The 19,255-nt window shown below is 46.5% G+C and overlaps 4 protein-coding genes across 4 annotated transcripts, besides 2 other annotated features; 2 read left to right on the top strand and 2 right to left on the bottom strand.

Moving 5' to 3' along the window:
* Positions 1–390: 390 nt before the first annotated feature.
* On the top strand, positions 391–2,996 carry FPSE_09605 (uncharacterized protein; the record flags this gene model as incomplete). The annotated part of the gene is made up of 4 exons (XM_009262722.1): positions 391–1,400; positions 1,458–1,516; positions 2,364–2,778; positions 2,906–2,996. The coding sequence occupies 4 exons, from the start codon at positions 391–393 to the stop codon at positions 2,994–2,996; spliced, it is 1,575 nt and encodes a 524-aa protein (XP_009260997.1).
* Positions 2,126–2,160: a microsatellite.
* A 2,559-nt stretch (positions 2,997–5,555) lies between the features above and the next one.
* Positions 5,556–5,613: a repeat region.
* A 1,506-nt stretch (positions 5,614–7,119) lies between these two features.
* FPSE_09604 (uncharacterized protein) lies at positions 7,120–7,696 on the bottom strand (the record flags this gene model as incomplete). Its single annotated transcript, XM_009262721.1, has 3 exons — positions 7,120–7,182; positions 7,239–7,586; positions 7,640–7,696. 3 exons carry the CDS (start codon positions 7,694–7,696, stop codon positions 7,120–7,122), a joined length of 468 nt encoding a protein of 155 aa, XP_009260996.1.
* A 2,174-nt stretch (positions 7,697–9,870) lies between these two features.
* FPSE_09603 (uncharacterized protein) lies at positions 9,871–10,353 on the bottom strand (the record flags this gene model as incomplete). Its single annotated transcript, XM_009262720.1, has 1 exon — positions 9,871–10,353. The coding sequence occupies one exon, from the start codon at positions 10,351–10,353 to the stop codon at positions 9,871–9,873; it is 483 nt and encodes a 160-aa protein (XP_009260995.1).
* Positions 10,354–11,952: 1,599 nt separating this feature from the next.
* On the top strand, positions 11,953–18,645 carry FPSE_09602 (uncharacterized protein; the record flags this gene model as incomplete). The annotated part of the gene is made up of 3 exons (XM_009262719.1): positions 11,953–13,268; positions 13,322–17,368; positions 17,433–18,645. The coding sequence occupies 3 exons, from the start codon at positions 11,953–11,955 to the stop codon at positions 18,643–18,645; spliced, it is 6,576 nt and encodes a 2,191-aa protein (XP_009260994.1).
* Between the last annotated feature and the right edge of the window lie 610 nt (positions 18,646–19,255).

A 19,255-nucleotide genomic window follows, 5' to 3' on the forward strand; every position in this document is an offset into this window, starting at 1 on the left:
GAACAGTCACTGGGCCACGTCCGCACTGAGAAGCTGCAATTGTCGCATTCAAACAATTCCCTTTAGCTATCGCTAGACAAGGAGTATATACTAGACATGCCCACTACCAGTTGAGGTCATATCCATTTGCCCTTGAAACGCATCTTTTCCAAGTGGTTATCTCATTATAGCCAACCATCCTGGCTTTCGTGCAGCTATTTGCTTACGTGCCAACCCCTGCTAGTACAGATTAATAAAAGCGCACCATAACCAACATTCAGGGTCTGGTCTTACTTTGTACGCCGCAATTAGTAATGAAGATCTCCTAACCCTTTATGATCTGATCTTACTCTCTCTTTTCTTCTCTTTGCATCTCCATCAATTCCATTTACCCAAATCATCTCATCAGCCATGGGAAACTTCTTCTCTCGCCCAGGTCGGGAGGCAGACGCGCTGCCTCCGGGCGCTTTTTCTGCTGGTAATATTTCGTCTATCAACAGCTCGTCAGTTGCTCCTTATCTAGGCATCAATGCTGGATCGTACGAGGACCCTTACCCGCCGATACCCTTCGAATGGATCGTTTCGCCTAGTAAAATCGATGGAACATGCCCCAACGGCCATCAGATACTGACATGGTTTGGTGTCACGGATGCTGTCATTACTGTTCTCGCAATTCTCTGTGCTTACCGGCCTTTTGTCCACTGGCTTACCCGTGGAAAGCTTGGAAATCGCGCCAAGAACCGCTTGGCTCTCATGTGGACTGTAACATTTGCCTGTCAGCTAACAGCCAGCGCTATCGTCGCTGGCATCATGGGCAACACCCCAGGTTACGAGTCATTGAACATGCTGCACATCTTCACTGTCGCCATGTCACGGCCCCGATTCTACCCCGTCGTTCTCGGACTACTGCGCTGCGTTGTTACAGCCCAACGAACACGCGACTGGGACAAGACGACAATCATCAAACGTAGCGCCGACGATCGCGTTGAATTCCCCTACACAGATACCTGGATTACAACCAGTTTCTCCGAGCTAGCACTACTTATAATATCCGCCGTATTTACTGGCGTCACATGGAACCGCCTTCCCTCGGACAGCAAGTCCCGCGAGTACACCTCGGACCACGTGAGCTTTATATCAAGCACCCCAGGAATCATGTTTCTCTGCATGCTTGCCTTCCTGCCTATTTACAAGCGATACGGCGAGGCTTACCCACTTGAAGGACGACGGTATGAGACTGGCAGGCACTGGGGCGTGACGGTAAGCAGTGATGGCAGGACGAGGATCGGTGTCAAAAAGGACAACAACAAGACTGCAGTCAAGAGAGGAGCCAACGCCGTGTGCGCGGTTCTTCTCTTGGGATACATCGCTCTGGTCCAGTGGGCGTACTGGACGAGACTTGTTGAGATGTCAGGAGTGCTGTAAGTGCTGGTTTTGTCTGGCAGTGGAAGTTGGACCAAGCTGACTGGCTTTTCTAGGTTCTGTCCTCCCAAGATGATCGAGTCTTCGGTCGTGTGGGTTGTGTTTACAGCTGTTGGTAAGTGATCTGAGCTGCACAGTACTGGCGTCAGTTGTCTTGGAATTGTTCAATTAACAAACAATGTTAGGGTTATTGGCTGGTGCTGCTTCATGATCGCAGTGTTTTTCCGCAGATCAGCAATGATCTTATATTTTACAAAAGATACTCTAGTCTAGTGTGCGGGAATAAGGTTGCGCTTATGCCCTACTTTCTATGACTCTTGATGCAGGGCGCCGAAGGCATATTTTGCTTGAACGTGTACCAACCACTCAATCCTGATGGATGGAATTATAGCTCCAGTTGTTATGCAAGATGTAGGGCGATCGTAAGCGTCCACTGCTATTTGTTGAATTTCTTTATTTGGCTTCTCGACTGAACCCGTGAACCATGGGGTAGTTTGTGAAGGACTGTGAATAGAGAGAGCAGATACGTTCTCCAACCTTGAACTTCTCGGTCATGTTGGCACCTACGTCGAGCATGATACCGCTGCAGTCATTGCGCGGGCAACACGGGCTTGTGGGTAGAAACTATCAAGAGAAATCTCGATATCTCCAAAGAAGATAGCTGTAGCCCTTCCGTGATTGGGGCAGCGAATAGCTTGTTCGATGGCTTGTATACGTTCCATCTTGTTGTGTTGTGTTGTGTTGTGTGTTGTGTTGTGTGGAGTCTCACACAATCGGGATCCACCGGTCCGGTAATCTCAGGGTTGTCCACTCAGCGAATGGTGTCAAGCACGCCTGGAACGCCCAGCTCTGCCGACATGGGCCTGTCGTTGAGGAATAAAGCCTCCTCAGAGCCAGCCTTGGTCAGATCACTGCTGACATAGTTGTCAAACTTGGGCTCTGAACGAACACATGAAACAAAGATCTGACCCTCCCTCTCCATGTACTCAAGCTCGATATCCTCCAGGGAAGGCTCAGGTCAGCCGTCGGACTCTTCAAGATCGTCGTGAGGAGGTCAACAACAGCCAATTGGATGAACACAATTGCCGACCAGGAACCTGATCCAGGGTATCTCAAAGCAGGCGAGGAAGATGGTAGCGTCTCCGCAGAAGTCGCGCGACGTCTCGGACCACGCTTGGGCGACATCCTTCGAGGGACTACTCATTCCCTATCTATCCTGAACGATGACAGTATGCTGAGCGGCCTCTACCTTGAAAGCGGTAGAGCACGCTGCATCTCCCAGATTGCCGCGTCCGTGGGCAAGCTAGGTCGTCTGAACCCAAATATGAAGATTGTCGAATTTGGTGCTGGTGTGGGCTGTGCAATAATAGGGAAAGTGTGTGTGTATTGAGGGAAATTCCCGGGCTAGCTCCGTCAAATGAACCTTCTTGGCAATTCCATCGGATGGTAGGAACGGCTACTTTGTCTCTTTATCCGCTACAAATTCCATCTTGAAATGTATTAGCTACGCCTTTGCCATTTTGACTGAGGAAGTAACTCACAGACCAGAAGAAGCCTCTGCCTCTGATATTGCCAACGTTGGGATGGTCGTCTAGTTGGTCATGCAGGAGCTTGCCCAACTACCCGCCGTTTTCGCGGATATTATCAACGAGGTTGCCTTCTCTTATAGTTCGTTGAACTTCTAGTGCAGCGGCGCATCCCACGGGATGTCATTGGTATGTATGGCCGTGGGAGAAGACGCTTGTGTAGTGATTAGATTGGGATATCAGGATGTACGTTTCAATGCAACTTACCCGCTTCTATTCATCAACGCATCTGACACACGATGGCTAATAAATATGGCAGCCATTGGTGCGAACCCACCTGCGAGACCTTTGGCAACGTTTTGGATATCTGTGACAACGCCTTCTTGCTCCCACTCGTAAAGTGATGCACAACGGCCCATCCCACACATAACCTCTGTTGTCAGTTTTGTCGAAACGGCTCTAGACTTGGCAACATCAACAATCCAAAATGAGGAGAGCGCCATACTTGTAGCATACTTTCTTCATGGCTTTGAAATAGCCAGTAGGAGCAGGGATCGTGCTGAGTGTCTTTCAGTAACAAGGTCAACCAAGAACATGAAGAACTGGTAGGATAAATACTTACAGCGCCAACGAGACTCTCAGCTACAAATGCTCCAACCTCTTGGAAATTTCGGTCCAGCTCATCCGCCAATTGCTGCACATACTCCTCTGTTGTCTGATCATCAGCCTTGCCCCGATACTCGTTGGTAGCTGAGACTACCCAAAGTCCCAAACCGAATTTTCCTGCTATCTTGGGATAACAAGGTCGGGGTCCGTATCGGCTTTTTGGCAGTCATAGACCGTGTTGACAGTAGTAAGTGAACTGAGTGTTTTGCGCCGTGTGATAGATTCGAGGTGCTGAAATAGAGCCCATGTTGAGGTAAAAGTTAGCGCCCTGATTAACACGATACGTACCTGCGGAGGTTATCAATTATATAGAAGTCACTTTTGCGACAAAAGGGATGTGATTTTGTACGGACATATCGTATTAATCAGGGCGTAGACAATTAAGCCCTATAGAAGATAGCGGCAATATCCTAATAGATAGAATTATAGCTCTAGTTATTTTATAAGATATAGGGCAATCATAGGGAGGGATACCTATAACCTATCGTAGTCCTATAGCTATTACTCTACTAAGGTCTTCTTAAATAAAGTAATAATAATACTACTACTATCTCTATCTATCTATAGGGTAATCGTAAGAGTCTACTGCTATTTATTAAATGTTTCTTAATTGTAAATGTGGTAGTATTTATTACTTTAGTTAAATTTTTTTATTTAGCTTCTAGACTGTATTAATAGCAGTCTGTAAACTTAGTGTTTTGTACTATGCGACGGATTCGATATGCGACGGATTCGATGTACAATAGATTCGATATGCGACAGATTCAATATGCAACAGACTCAATATACGACAGATTCGATATGCGATAGATTCAAGGTGCTAAAATAGAGCCCATATTGAGGTAAAAGTTAGGCAATCAAGCCTTGTAGAAGACGGCGGCAATATCCTGATGGATGGATGGCATGGTTGCCAGACCACGCACATGCTCGATCCAAACGCATCAACGGATGTACTGAAGATACGGAATTCTTGCCACTGCGGCGAAGGGGTTGGCCTTAGGCGGAGAGATTCCACTCGCCGCCGGAGCCGTGGCCTGTGCGGGCTTGACTTCCGTTGTAGGAGGTGCACCTGCCGGTGTCGTCGTTGGTGCTGCTTCAAAGATTCAATGACATCTGCATCGCCAGATACTGTCATGTTCGCAGGGCTGTTGTGACAGGCAACGTCAATCACCGCTGGAGTGTCCCACTACAGCAGTCGGAATGACCCCAAGGTCTTTGAGGGTGTCCACAAGACAGATTTGGACCGCTGTAGACATGTGCTGTGCGATACAGGGGTCTTCCATTCGGCTTTCAGATGCGTCCTTGAGTAGCTCCTCAGGCAGGTCCCACGAGCTTCCGCATGCCTTTACGCACTCAACGGCTCGTTTCATACTCGAGGTGAAAGTAGGCCACGTTCGTAGAAGACTTTGGCCCATGCGAGGATACTGGGCACCTTGGCCGCTGAAAACGAAGCCAATGCGGGGCTATCTGGCGGTCGGCACGTGGTATGTCTTCGCTGGACAGCTTTGTCAATTGATCGACCACATCCGACAAGTCTGAGGCAACGACTCCGATTCTGTTTTGCATGACATTCCATATGCTCAGAGTGTACGCAAGTCGGTTCAATAATGCGTGACCAGAGAAACGGTTAGCACATGTTACCAAGTTCAATCCCTCAGAATTGACATTACAGTACCTTATTTCCCACTATCCTCATGCGTTGTTGAGTTCGTCTTGGCCTCCTAAGGAGTTGATCGCCGATACTACGTAGAAGTGCGAACTCTTCGTCGACGTTCCCGACTCAGCATCCAATGTGTCAAAGGGAGCCGTCTAACGGTAGGCCTCAAGACCTTCGACTGGATACGTCCTCATCAGGGGTTTTGAACATTTTCCTTCGCAGTGTTTTATGAGTGAGCTTTTCCTCAGATAATGATATAATAATAATATAATAGTAATGCAATAATGATACCCCCCCCCTCTAAAGTTTTTTTTTGTAGTTTTCTTTTTGTCGTTTTTATTTTTGAAAGTTTTTTGTTTTTGTAGTGATATTGTAGTGATGTTGTAGTGATATTGTAGTGATGTTGTAGTGATGTTGTAGTGATATAACTCGCTTGTGTCCTAGCGGGCATCCTGTCGCCAATGTTCAACGCCATGAGTAGAAGAGGGCTAACCCTCAGACAGATACTGAGACATACGCTTTGCAAACTTGCGCTTGTCTTTCTTTGACGCGAAGGGCAAGATTGGGGGATCCGGGGTATCAGGAACAACATCAGTCATCACCTCTTTTAACCTCCAGTAAAGGCTGGGATAGTAGAGGGGCACAATAAAGGTACCAACAATCATCTTAAACCCAAATATCCAAGGGTAGTCTCTAAGCATTAAGGCAATGCTTAGCCCATTGTCCGATGCGACGAGGGCAAAGAACATGTCGTCTTCCTTAGCCACCTTAAACGGGTACCGATGGGCATTGCTGCATACCATCTGCTCTATTAGCCGCATTGTCTGTGGGTTGACGATATAGTCGCGCCATGGTACTAGAGAGTAAACATATACAGTTGCCTCAATGGAGTTTACTCCGAAGAAGGAGACATCAAATGCTTTGATGTCATCTTTCAAAAAATGACCAGCGTCTTTACTCGTCTAGAGAAGACTGTTAGTTACATATAGTATTTGAAATAAAATGGGCTACTAGGTATCAGAAAAGTTGACCTTCTAAGTCTTAGGTTATAAAATAAATCGCCTAAAGAGCATAGTCTAAGTAGCATAAGCTGATCTACGTCTTTATGCTTCCAGCGGTCAATTTTTCTGATACCCTGAGGATGGGTTCTTACTCTTCCAGGCTTGCCTTTAGCAGCGCGGTCATGGAAAGCCTCTTGGTTCCATCGATCCGTTGGTACCTTTGACCATGCGGAATGACACTTTGTGATCAGTTCCCAAAGCTTTTGGGTGTCTGTCGCATCTCCGGGCAGACGGCAACTCATGCCAACAACAGTAATAGGCTCCAAGTGATCTGATTCTGCAGAGTGTCCATCAACCGGTAGACTGCCGTTGAGTGAGTGATTGCCATTCGCGTGTGTACTTCCGTTGGCATGTCAAAGACTATGGCGATATCGATCTTGGCCCATACTAGCGTGGCCAGCTTGGAGGAGATGTGTCATCAGCCTTTCCATGCCATCTCCATTCTACTAGCCGAAGCCTGTTTCCTTGCATCGCTCAGAAATGGATCCTTCGGTTTCCAATCCTTCCATGTCTCGGTTTTCCCTAGCTGACGTCCTGAGGGCTGGATGGGGTCGCGAGAATTTCCTTACACATCTATGAAGGATTCCGATTTGGTCTTTAAATTTTCAGATATAGCCCTTTCGACATCATGTCGTTTACTTAATCTAAGAACTGTGTGCTTGAAGTTATAGAATTACTCCATGGCTTAGGTATTGTCACTTGTCACTATTGACTTGGCTCTGGGCGATTATTAAACATGTAGATTCAACCCCTAACTAAACCAAAGGCTCTCTTGAGACAAACGTCTCAATCACACTCAACTCCATAACTAAGCACTGAAAGTGCTCCTCTTCTTAGATCCCTGAGCACCAGTAAGGATGATGTTGGTGTCCTATTTTCCATTGTCAGCAATTGTCAAATAAACATGTTAGATTCCAAGGAACTTACACAACCGCCTCCCTTGGGAACACACTGGCTTCCTCCAACAGAGGGAGCCTGACAGTTGTTGAAAGCGTAGCGATCATAGGTCTTGTCCGTCTTGTGGTAAAGGTCGATGGCGGGGTTGCCATCAGGGTCTCGCAGGAAAGTGACCTGAACGTCGTCGCAGCCACCAACGTCCTGGGTTCCCTGGGGGTTATCGTAGTTCCACTGACAGGTGCCAGAGAATGCTACGTTTCCGTTGCAGCCCCAGAAGTCGGAGACGTCGACAAGGCAGCTGGGGATACAGCATCCGGTTGAGCCAGTGCAGCCGGCTGGGGTACCGGTGTCCTTGAGACCGAGGTTACTGGCACTTGTCTGGTAGACTGTGTTAGTTTAATTAGCAGAAAGTATGGGCTGTTGGTACTCACAGTTGCCCAGAGCATGGCAGAGCTGAGGAGAACCTTTCCAATGTTGGAAGCAATCATTGTAAATGGTTGAAGATGAGGTTTAATGTTGAGAGTGTTGTGATGAGAGTGATGATGAGAATACTGTTACTTTGAAGCGACGCCCTCATCATATTTATACTTGAACTCTGACTTTCATTCTCAATGACATCAGAAGCTTCAGGGGATAGTTGGAAGCTTGTGCAACATCCAGGATTGCCAAAGTTCCTTCTCGTGTTGCTGACGATGATCAAAATGGATGCTATACAACGGTGACTATGGCTCCTTCACGCCTTGACATGGCCATGTGATAGTTGCTAGTCTGCTTGTGTTCACTCTCCGCCTTGATTCCATGGTATAGTCAGTAGCCAAGCCTTCAGCGGAATCCTGCAGGATCGTGCAGGGGCACTTTTCTCCAGACATACGCTCGGACATTTCCTGGATACCATTTACCGGATCGATCGATCGCTCGACTTGTTTCCTTGATGGTGGATTTGTTTGTTGTGGTAACACCATTGGTCTGTTTCGTTCCTTGGAATGATGTGGAGTACAGCACTGTTGTTGGGTGAGACCGTGGTTCTTTTGCTCCAAATCCTTTTGAAACCAACATAGATACATTCATTAATGACTATGTTAGCTAATATCAACTAATCCTCTAGAAATTCCAAAGCTAGTTAGTACTTGAAACCGTCAATCAGCGTAGTCTGTTTACACAGAACAAACGCAGACTTGGCTTTCTCGGGCCCTCCCGCGATGACAAAATTTCCCCGACATTCTAGCAAAAGCCTGGCAATAAAATGACCTGATTCGTGATTATTTCGACAGGGGTTGAGTTGTGCCAGGGCTTGCTAGCCACTCTTACACGCGCAACTCCACTTACACAACATCCCCCTGTTAAGCCACTTACATCAACCACTTCATCATCAGACTTTCTGATTAGTCCGCGTTACAACAGTTCTCATCCTTCCGTGAACTAAGCTGACAACAGACGTCTTCCCGTTTCCTTGCTTACCGTTTCAATCATGGAGTTGGGTAGCCGCCGTTGACACTGCCAGCGATACAGCGCAGCCTCAATGCGCTAGCCCCTTCAGGATGGTCAGGAATAAGCCCTTGGCCGAATCAAGAATTCTCCTGTAGATCTACAAGCGCTGCTCGATCCCACGAGCTCACAGAACATGCGGATTGCCGACGAGCCGCAGCATCATCGAGATCGAGGACAGTTTAATGCTTTGGAGTAAATAACAGAATAAGCACTATGTAACGTTAAGCTTATGTCTCCGCACCAGTCGGAACTCCGTGTCTGACAACTGCCGAATTCCTATGCCTCGGTTGTTCAGCTCCGGGTCTCTACGCAATACTTTGTGAACATGTAGCTTGTGTAAGATAAGAAAATTGTGCTGAGCAGGTAGGCCCTTGTTGTGAGGCCTAGACGGGAGATGTTGCTGTTGTTGCCATTTCTCAAAATTGCTAGTTATCCACTTCTCCCAAGTTCAACTCACCAACATTTCCGTTGAAGGACCCATCAGTCACAAAAACTCGAGAAGAATATCTATTGCATCCACAACTCCAAGATATTGCAATAAATAAGCATAAAACAAAGATGTGACAAGAAAATTTATGGTTTGATTGGTTGCGGTTCCAAAAACTCTGCCTGTCGAGAAAACGTAGTATCGAATAGGGTAGGCTGAATTGAAGTGCTTCGCCAGAAGTTATATCCGATATGAATCCCGTCTACACGCCTATTGTCAGAAGAGGGTTAGCTTGTTTCAAAACAACCTGGATCTCGAAAGCCAAGCCACTTTCTTCGTACCCTGCCCAACTCATTACAGCCTGAGTCACTGAGCCACAAACAAGCATGAAAGGAACTTAATTCAGTGAGTGCCCTGGGCTCTATATAGCTATGAAACATGTAATGTATAACGAACTGGATATGACTATTGTCGTAAAAATGGTTGAAGTGAGACAAATGCGTCATGTATCTAGTTGTACGTCGAGATAAACTACTTTTAGTCTGAACTTACATATAAGTCTAGATCTAGCACTAAGAAATCATCTCACTAGAACTTCACCGTCATAACATTAAGTTTTCCATTGAGAATGGCTAGAATTGTTTCGGCTGCATGTCATTCAAACAATAAGTGTTAACATGAGCCAAGATAGGAAACCTAACGACATAGACTAAATGGTCATATCGCGTATCCTTTCTCACCATACATCTACAGAAACTCATATTTAGGTTCCTGTACAGGTTCGCGGAATCCATCACCACCGAATCCGCGCGTCTGGATCTGAACCTGGAACTTGATATCCTCGACACGATTATCTCCCTTCAAAGTTTCAATCGTTTTGGCATCGATGGGAATGAATGAGTTCTCCTCCAGATGATTTTGACAATTGGCGCACCCAGCAACATTCCACCGGCTCAGTACGGCTTCGCGTCCAACCTCGAGGTATCCACCGTCAGGTAGCTGTACATGAGTGCGAATGACGAAAGAACCAGCGTAGTCGGAGCGGTTGATGTTGTGAACCCGCACAATGCGAGAGATGGGCTCCTTGGGTGGCATGTATCGACCCGCCTCGTTCTCTATGTCAAGTGAGCCAGGACCGTAACGATACTCAAGCTTGGTGATGTCTGTCACGTCCTTTGATGTGTAGAATCCCCCAGTAGGGTTTTTGAAAGGTTCCAGCGGGCTGTTCATGTCGAGAGGTGTGCCCTTCGGGAAGTTTGGGTTGCCAAGGCTCTTGGTGCCATCATAGCCAGCCTCGACTGCCAAGCTGCCTGCAGTGGTGCATCTATGGCGGAGCTGCCACTGCCAGAAAGTGTAATCGATAAAGGCGTGATGGAGATAGAAAATAGGGTCAAAAGCAGCTGTCTCGTTCTCGCCCTCAGATAGGAAGCGAGAGGAAACAGGAGCTCATTGCTACATTCTCTTTGTGAAGAGCAATGCATGCATGCCAGGCGACAGGGCACCAAAAACTATGTCAAGGCTGTGGTTCATTGAATCATCAAAATACACAACGACAGTGGCAAGGCCATGCTTAAAATCCAAGAGGAACTTGTGGATAGCGGTATGTCACTTGACGAGACAGCAGCTAGGCGCGAAATTGAAAGAGAAATATTAGAGGCAAAGACTGAATTAAAGGAAAGAATCACGCAGCTCCAAAAAAAATAAGAGGAAATGATACAAGAGTCTAACGAAACGCTGACCAGGGGGCTAGCGTCTCAACGCAAAGCCTTTAAATAGCGTCTAACTGAAACAACCGAAGCACAGGAAACACTCAAGATTTCGTTGGAAACTCTCTTGGAGCAAAAGGGAGCCGAATATGAGAAACTGCTCGCAGGTGCCATGTCCGAGCAAAGGATCTTCAACACTATAGAATACGTCGGGTAGGCAGTTGTTTGTAGAGATATCTGGCGATGATGGATGGAAAGTGATAGATTGTGAAGAAGGTCTTCGAGCTGATATTTACATTCACGTCAACTCAATATTATGATTCATTGACTTGGTCAAGAACCAATTATTGGCCATTGTAATAAGCGTTGCTACAGGTGAGAGGTAGAGGCTTGCATTGGCTGCAGGCTAGACCCAATGAATGTCTGAAAATACACAATACCCAGGACGTGTAGGGTAACTCTTTAATATAGTGGTTCACAGAATGATAGTGATCGTTGTAAAGACCTCCTCAAACATAACAAGTCCCTAAGCGCCTAGTATTGCACGTGTAGAATTCTGCGTATCGCCAAGAATCCTTCAGAGAGACTGGGAGAGCCCATCAAGGCTTACTAGTCGAAAAGCAGGCTCGCTTATCAATTTCCAAATGAGGCATAACCCGCATCATCAACGGCAGCTGGTGGCCAGTCATTATAAGGATACTTCTTATGCTACATGCTTACCATTATACTTGGAGCTGTTCTTCCAATCAACTGAAACTACGCCACTGTTTAGGTACCGATACATCTTGAGATTGTCGGACCTCTCTCTGGGCATCATATCATTGAACCTGGAAGATGACATGGCAGCCTGATAATCGACAGTGGTCAGCAAAATCGACGCGACCGTAAGGCTTTATTACATGAGTGGTGTTGTGGCTCCAGTCTGATTATATCTGTTGTTTTAGCCCCCACAAGGTTTGAACCCTGTATGCATGCTTGTGTTGTAGGACTTGACTCTACCCCTCATTTTATTACTGTTCTTTCCGATTACATCTGACATCGTTTCGAAATCCTGCCTTTTACAATAAAGTAATTTCTATTCATTTTTGTATTTCGGCTAGGTAATTTTGGAAATCACATCGCCATGGAAGTAGCAGCTAGCGTTGCTGGCCTTATCAGCCTTGCGGATCTAACGTTTCGAGTTGTGTACAAGTATGTCCGAGCTGCCAAAGAAGCGGAGAAAGATGTCAAGAATCTAAAAAGGGAGATTGAGGGCCTGTGCAGTGTTCTTCGCACTCTACAGGCCCTTACAGACATTCTTGTTACGGAGGAAGAGAAGGACAATTCTGCTTTGAGCATCGACATTCTTGAACAGTGCAAGGGCACACTTGAAGACATCAGGACCAAGGTACTAGACGCTTTCGCATCATTCGAGCAGAAGCAGAGCCAGATCCTCAAGTCAACGCTTCAGAGGCTTAAGTGGCCATTCAGTGCCACGGAAACGAATGAAATGCTGAACACGCTTTCTCGATATAAGCTCACTCTTTCCATGGCAACATCGGCGGATTCTCTATCAAAACTAAACATCCTCCTCAACAACCAAGTTGAACACAACATCAAGATCGAAGAAGCCGTGAAGAACATTGATGGAAGCACAAAGCTCATCGCCAACATCGTACTTGACAAAGAGAAACGACGTATCCTCCATTTCTTTATGAGCACGACTTTGAACCCGCGACAGAACCTGGATCAGAGTATTGAGTTGCGTGAGCCGACCACAGGTACCTGGCTCATGGCAAGCATGGAACTCCAGAGTTGGTTGACTAACTCGGGCTCTCTCCTCTGGTTTAATGGCATCCCTGGAGGTGGAAAGACTATATTGGCTGGACTCGTCATCCAAAAAGCTATGACGAGAAACTCGGATGAAGTCGGAGTGGCTTTCTTCTTCTGTGACTACAAGAACCCAGCAACCCTACGTCTAGTAAATATCCTTGGAGCCATCGCTGTTCAGCTTGCACTCCAGAATGACGCTTCGTACGAAATTCTGGAAAAGTATCACGAAGATCTCAATCCACCAAACGACCTCGCTACGACCCCAGACGTGGATGGTTTAGAACGCATCATTGCATCTATGATCAAGACCTTTCGTCAAGTCTTGATAGTGGTTGATGGACTTGATGAATGTGGAAATGAGATGGGTAGTGTGACCATGAGTCTTGCCGCTTTTGCTAGTCTGGATACACCTGCATCAGTCGCACTTTTCAGTCGCCAGGAGCCGAACATTCGTGCAAGAATGGGAAATGATTTCAATGAGATTCCGATTGAAGCCCATACCGAAGATGTTGAAATCTATGTCAGGGCAGAGTTGGAAAAACGGATTCAATCTCGACGCCTTCGTTTGAGTGACCCCGAAACAGCGCACAAGATTGAAGAGGAACTTGTTCGGAGAGCTGACGGAATGTATGTTTCCTCCTCAGTCGAGATAGTCAGCAGTACTAATATTTATCCTTAAGGTTTCGTTGGGTTGCTTGTCAGTTAGATTCTCTATGTGACCTGTTCACTGATCAGGATAGACTTGACGCACTCAAACAGCTGCCGGAAACCTTGCATGATAGCTACAGGAGACTCTTGGAAAGAGTTAATACCAAGCCTCGAACGACACAAAAAAGGGTTCAACTATGCCTCCAATTTATTGCCTTTTTCCCCAAGAAACTATCAATTTTGGAGCTGTGTCAAGCTGTCTCAACCCCGGAAGACATCGGAGACACTCTAAACAGGGGCAATATTGTCGTTGAGGAAGATATCGTGCACTACTGCAGTAGTTTGATACGAAAGTCTGCGAAAGGAGATGCGTTCGAGTTCGCCCATTTTTCCGTTCAGGAATTTCTCGAGTCAGATATGGCTGGCCTAGAAAAATACAGAATCTCACGACGGGAGAGCTCATCACTTCTCGCCCTTCAATGTCTAAAGTTTGTTCAACTCGGAAACATCGACGTATTGACTGGCGATCGAAAGAAATTTCTCGACAAGCAAAAAGACTTGGACAACGAACTTCCTTTTTATCGGCATGCCGCTGCTTACTGGCCGATGCTTCTTAGCCCCAAGAAGTCCAGTCAGTCATTGACACAAGAAGCCACAGAATCATTATTCGGCGAATACTTCTCACCGAAGCTACGGACTTGGATTTACTGGTTCCTGGCCACTCTATGTGAGATTATATACACCAATTGTCCAGCTACCAATTGCCCAGTTGCTGTTGACATTGCTCTGGATGAGCAAATTGAACCTCTTCATCTGGCTTCTGCCCTTAACATGCCTGAACTATGCATTCGCTTACTGGAAGACGGGGCTGATCCAAAACTCAATAGTCGGTTGGGCCCTCCCCTTCTTGTGGCAGAGATTTCATTTTTAGAAGCTTTGAAAACGGACGTTGAAGATCTCGCTGTCGACTCCGAAGTCTTCTTGCGTCTTTTACCGACTGCTAAGCAACGGCAGTCAACGATTAATTGCCTTATGAAGGAAGCAAGTTTGTCGGATATCTCCGAGCATCCATCGTTATTCTCGTATACTGTGATAGTTTCTTGTCATCTCCAAGACTTCAGGCCAGTCATCACACTTTTGTCCAGCGGAATAACTCCCACGACGGCCGACATAGACCTATTTGGATCTTACCTCAGTAAGTGGTGGTCTCACTGCGAAAGCCGCTTCAATCTTGAAGGATCCCATCAAAAGAAAGCTTTGTTAAAATTTGAGGCATCCATTCGTGCTCTCAACAGACACCTTCAAGACACATCCGCCTTTGAACATGAATGGGGGTTTGAGTTGGGAAAGGTTCTCTGGACCAAGGCTGTTTCTATGGAACTGTCTTTCACAAGAGATCCTAGTCTCACTCACCGAGAAATTTCCATATCTTTGGAAACGGTGCGAGAGAGAATCATGCTGGCCATTTCCAGCGACTCACCTCATTCGCTGTCGGATCACCTTGAAGATAGGCGAGTTTCTGTCTTTGACTCCTGGTCTTGGGACGATTCCACATCCCGAACTCTCTTGCACCACGCCACTAGTCGTAACGCTCTCCAATGCGTGGACCTCCTTTTAGGCAGGGAATGTGATCCATATGCTCTAAGTGGTAAAGGTGTCCCTGCTCTTCATGAAATCGACATTACGAAGAACGGTAGCATCATAGACACATTCTTGGCGCACGGTGTATCTTTACTGGGCACAGACAGCAACCAGTGGACCTTGTGGCATGTTTGTGCATATGATGGTGATTCTAGCGCCGACTTCATGCTAAAACTATTCACTGCAAAGCCTGAGGAAACTCGAATCGCAGTTTTAATGAAGGATGGCGATGGCCATACGCCGTTGGCTTTGGCACTCTCGAATGACCTCGGCCCTAACTCAGATTTCGAGGAACTTGAAGACAATGCCGTCTCCTTTATCAAGCACTGTAGCGATGTGCCTGGATTTTGGGGCCAACATGATCCTATACTGCCTCGGGCTTTTAATTTCGGCTCCGAGAAGGTCATGAATCGTCTTTTTGAACTTGGCTTTAAGCCAGACCCATTTATAGCTGGCAACCTCACTCCATTACACGAACTTGGTGCAAATGTATCGCCCGCTTGGGTCAAGTTTCTCATGGCAACATTTCCCGGGGCAGTGGAGTGTAGATACTCCGATAGGCTCCCCATTGAGAACTATGCCGATGCATGTGTCAAGGAAGGGGAATCTGCAGATGAAGAGGTGCTTGGGATGCTTGCCTCGACTACTATTCTCCAGTCTCGAGACCCAAATGGAGTGACACCATGGGAATACTCTTGCTACAACATGGTCAGACTACGTCGTCAGGGTGACATATCTATCAGTTCTTGGAAATCTCTACGACTGGTCTGGGATTACTACATTACTCTAGGGGCCTCGAGAGCACATGAAGAAGCAGTAGGGGAGTGTGGAACAGGTACGCTGATGTCAGCTCTACTAGAATATTTTCAAGATTGGAGAGACAACAAAGTTTTCTACAACCTTGACTCCCATATGGTCGAAAAGGCCATACTCGCGTCCAAGTCCTGGAATCCTTCGGTCAACACTATCGTTCATTTTCTCATCTTATCAATCCAATGCGGGAGAAATGACATGGTAAAAGTACTTCTCAAGCATGGCGTAGACGTACATCAACGCATTGATGGATACCTCTCGGCAATTGAGGCAGCCTGTGATACAGAGACTGCCACGGACCTTTGTTCTACAGAACGAGGCCGAAATGTGCTCGAATCACTTCTGGACCACTCCGACCATCGTAAGTTGGGAGAGTTGGATAATTTTGGTCGCGGACTAGGTTTACTACACAGAATTGCTTGCACAGGCCAGGAGCCACATGTGCGATGGTTAATGGGGGAGCTTGTTCGTAGGGGAGTCGACGTTAACGGCTTTAGCCTTGAGGCTGATGGAGACTTTCGTATGACGCCCCTCATCCACCATATCTACAAAAACTCGATATGCTATGCTGGATATTTACTGGAACTCGGGGCAGACCCCAGCTTCCATACGAATAATGACGTCGGCGGGCACGACAGATACATTGATGCAGTACCATTTGCTACACAAAATGGCAATATCTCTTTCCTTCGAAAGCTATTTGACTTCTCACAAACTTTGGCCCTCAAATCTTGTCAGACGTCCTATACCGCAAATGTATATTATGGACGAGCAACATGGATTATCAATGTCAGCAGTCTACATCTCGCCTGTCACCGTGGACTTTATGAAATCGCCGAGTTTTTTGTCAAGAACAAGCTTCTTGCTTACAACATAACGTCGGAAAAGGGCCTCACACCTCTACACATGGCAGCACTCGGTGGCCATCCCCGTATAATCAATTACTTGATAGAGCAAGGACAAGAGGTTGACACTTTGACCTCATTACGAACTACACCACTGCATTGCGCCGCTGTGAATGGACACCTTGAAGCAACCAAAGCTCTATTAGCTCAGCATGCACGAGGATCAACGGATGCATTTTCCTGGACTCCAAGAATGGTTGCATCGAACATGGGGCATGGAGACATCGCCGATCTTCTCGATGCCAATCTTTGCATGTACGATGAGATGGAATCTGAACTCATTCAGGCTCATCGGCACAAACAGAGGCTTCTCGGTCAGATGAGAGAAGCAATTACCTCTGGTAATATCCCAGATTGCCGCACGATCGCTGCAAATGGGTGTCCACTGAATGAACCTATTTCGCGGTGTGATGGCTCTACCCCTTTGGATTTGGCCTTGGAGATGATGCAATTGCAGACTGCCATGACACTGCTTGATCTAGGAGCCTCAACTTTGAAGCACTCTTATATCGTACGAGGTTATAAACAAAGCGTACTTGAACAAGCAGCTTCCCGCAGCGACTTGGCCAATCTACTACCATACCTGCTAGATGGCTATTTGGAACAGGGCGGAGATTTGACTAACGGACCTGACTCACCAATATTCTTCGCTGCCAGGGAGAACGTGAACGGGATGCGAATTTTGTTGACTTTTTTGAGAAAACATTACCAGAAATCCGGGTAAGTCATTTAGACGACAACGCAATATCTAGGTAAGCCATATTAACCAGCGTCATTTGAATAGAGGTCGACATAGTCATGAGATTTCAGAGGCTCTCGACAGGCGACTACCATTACACACTTTTGAAGAGACTAGGTGGGATGAAGTCACGGCTCTTCATGTTGCTGTCGAATCCGACCAGATAGAGATCGCTCAGCTACTGTTAGAAAGCGGAGCTAACGCTGATTCAGTCAGCACCTTTGGCCTCGCTCCGATTCAGCGATCCAAGTCGTCGGATATGACCTCTTTGCTTATAAGTTTCGGTGCATCTACAGTGCCAGTGCTGACAATGTCACTTGGGGAGGTGATGCACCACTGGCGAGGCTCTGCATCGGAGATGGTCAAATCATTAGACAACATAAGCATGGTAGAAGATACAATGCAGATGATGCACGTACAAGAGGTATGGCTTGGTCTACATATGCATGCCCAACGATGCATGTTTCCTATGGCGGACTGGAGATATATTCTGGCAGCGCGGCATCTCCAAGGTTATTTGAGAGAAAATCTTGGATCGGATTCCAGGCTAACAAACTACCTTCTCGGCCTTCCCACCGGTCACTGCTTCTTTCTGAACGGTGATTACCAGCTCGATACGTTGGAACCATTCCCCTGGTATCAGTCAGGTGGATACAGTTTCCATCAAATGCTATTTCTCCGAAAGAACTTCAGGTTCTTTCAACGACGATTCTCCAGGTCGGCTTTTAAGCAATGGCTCAATTTGGAGCCAGACCGTGGTTGGAGCCCTTTATGCCGAGCCGCATCTATGGATTTTCTAGACGCAATGGAAAACTGCTTATCAATCGGTGCTGATATCGACTTTGAAGGGTGTTTTTGGGGCTCAGCATTGATGATCGCCAGCGCTTGTGGGAAACTCGCTGCAGTCAAGTGTTTGGTTCGGGCAGGGGCCAAGATTGACTACGTTGGGAGAAGAGGGCATACTAGTGCGTTGTTGCTCACCGTTTCTAAAGCTGTGAAGCAATGGCTGCTAGTCGGGCGGTTCATTGAGCAGAAGAAGATGGCGGCGGCGACAGAGTGTGACAAAAATCATTCGATGGAGCAAATGGGGCGGCGGAGTGGTATTGCTAAAATCAAGGTCAGGTTGAAGGAATTGTATTACAGACGGTACGGAGAATCAAGTCTTGACTACTTGAGGAGACTTGACCGGTTGAAGTTGGAGATGCGTGGAAGGATTCCATATTATACGGACGGGGTTATATACGAGGATACAAGTTAATTTGCAATAACACGGGAGTACTTTTCATTGTTTGCAGTTTTGCCTTTGCCTTTTAATATCCCTCGCTGTTGATATTACTGAATACGGAAAGCTTTAACTAGTTAGTTCTCAAAATATAACTCTAGCTCAGTAAGTTCAACCCATATAGATATTTACTTTAACGTGAAGGTTAATTCGATGAAACGTTGTAATGTTATGTTCATTTTGCTAGATGCATGGAGGGAGTACATGCATGTCTACTATAATTCCAGCTATAGTCCCATAAAGGACTTAAATAGTTGGTAGACCTCAATAGAATTAAAGAAGGCGAGTTAAATTAGATTATCAGTTAACTGGTATCTCCTCCATTTAGTATTTTAATATATTTCCTATTGCTTCGGAATCTTCAATTTGTGAGGGCCAGTTATCCTAGTCTAGACTGTTGGTAAGACACGTATAACCCATGTATTCGGACCCGCTTGTCTTAGGCATCAATTAATCCTGCGAGAGAGACAGAACCAACAACCCAATAGGGTTGCCGTTATAGACATATCCAAGACACCTGTCATTTTTAGCGCTCAGTATGTTTCAAAACGACGTAATCTCTCAACGTACAGATGTCGTAAAACGC

The sequence above is a fragment of the Fusarium pseudograminearum genome, chromosome 2 (assembly GCF_000303195.2).
Source record: "Fusarium pseudograminearum CS3096 chromosome 2, whole genome shotgun sequence".
In the NCBI taxonomy this organism is placed as follows: Eukaryota; Fungi; Ascomycota; class Sordariomycetes; order Hypocreales; family Nectriaceae; genus Fusarium; species Fusarium pseudograminearum.